The following is a 1,239-nucleotide window of genomic DNA, read 5'->3' as shown; positions in this document are numbered from 1 at the left end:
GAGAGAGAGAGAGAGAGAGCTGAGTGGTTGAGCTAAACTTGAGTGCTAGTAGAGTAGTAGTAGTTCCGTGTGTGTTTGACGCACATCTCAGAGGAGCCGAGGGGAGTTGAGTGATTCAACTACAACATATTTTCTGCGCACTCGTCCGCTCGAGAGCCCTTGCTCGTGTGTGGACTTGCTTGCTTCCGCTTCTCTGAAGAACTCCTTCGTCCACTCGCGGTCGCGACAATGGCGCGCAGCAGCAGCATATACACGTGAAGTACTGAAGTACATGAACGAGACAGAGGATGTGTGTGCGCGAATTGCGCCTCTCACGTGCCTAGCGGCGCGGATGACCCCACGGCGTGCGCCCGCATCTTCTTGGCGGGCGGCGGGCACTGCGGCACGGCCACGAACACGGTGGCCAGGTCGTGCGGCACCGGGTAGAAGAGCCGCTGCTGGAGCAGAGCACGCTTCCTCGTCGGCGCCGGAGCCGACTTCCGCGGCGCGGGCGGGCACACCGTGGCCGGCAACAGCGCGCTGTCGGCCGTCGTCGGCGTGGTGAAGCTGTTCTCGTCGCCGGCAGCGGCGCAGCCGTCTCGCGGCCCAATTACTCCACCCGTGGCCAGCGGCGTGGCGAAGCCAGCGTCGACGCCGTCGTCTTGCAGCAGTGGCGCGATGGGCAGCATGGCCAGGGAGCCACTCGCCCTCGGCGTGACGCAGCCGTTGTCGGCGGCAGCGTCGTCGCCGTCGTCCGCACCTCCTGCAGCGGCCGATCGCCCGCCGCTCGCCTTGGGTGTGACGCAGCCGGTGTCGGCAGCGTCATCGTCGACCGCCCCTGGCACTTGGGTGGCCCGGGCGCCGCTCACGGCCGTGTGGATCGGCTGGAGCGCCGCCAATTCAGAGATTTCCGCGGCGTCGAGGCCCATGATAGCTGGTGAGCGCGCAGATCCCACTGCTGCTGCTCTAGATCCTCTCTCAAGGATCCAAGAAATAGTTTATGCGAGAGAGAATTGCCCGAGGTGAGGTGGGGAGCTAGCCAGGCCAGTTGTGTGATGTGACTCTGCTTGCTTGCTTGCTTGTGTGTGGTCTTTTGTAGTAGCTTGAGAAAGGATGGAGGCAGGCGTCGTGGAGGTGATGATGGAGGGTAGCCTGGCTAAATAAGTAAAGGAGAAGGAAGCGTAGCGAGGAACAGAATTATATGCAGGCAACAAGCAAAAGGGCGGGCGCATGTTAAATAGATCATGAGATTGAGAAGAG

General features: G+C 61.7%; 1 protein-coding gene across 1 annotated transcript; it reads right to left on the bottom strand.

Moving 5' to 3' along the window:
* Positions 1 to 6: 6 nt before the first annotated feature.
* LOC119330685 lies at positions 7 to 1,233 on the bottom strand. The gene has a single exon (XM_037603801.1). It carries the CDS (start codon positions 906 to 908, stop codon positions 312 to 314), a length of 597 nt encoding a protein of 198 aa, XP_037459698.1. The 5' UTR covers positions 909 to 1,233; the 3' UTR covers positions 7 to 311.
* Positions 1,234 to 1,239: the final 6 nt, after the last annotated feature.

Source organism: Triticum dicoccoides, chromosome 7A, assembly GCF_002162155.2.
Source record: "Triticum dicoccoides isolate Atlit2015 ecotype Zavitan chromosome 7A, WEW_v2.0, whole genome shotgun sequence".
NCBI classification, from domain to species: Eukaryota; Viridiplantae; Streptophyta; class Magnoliopsida; order Poales; family Poaceae; genus Triticum; species Triticum dicoccoides.
Note: the sequence above shows the minus strand (reverse complement) of the source record. Positions and strands in the feature narration are given on the sequence as shown.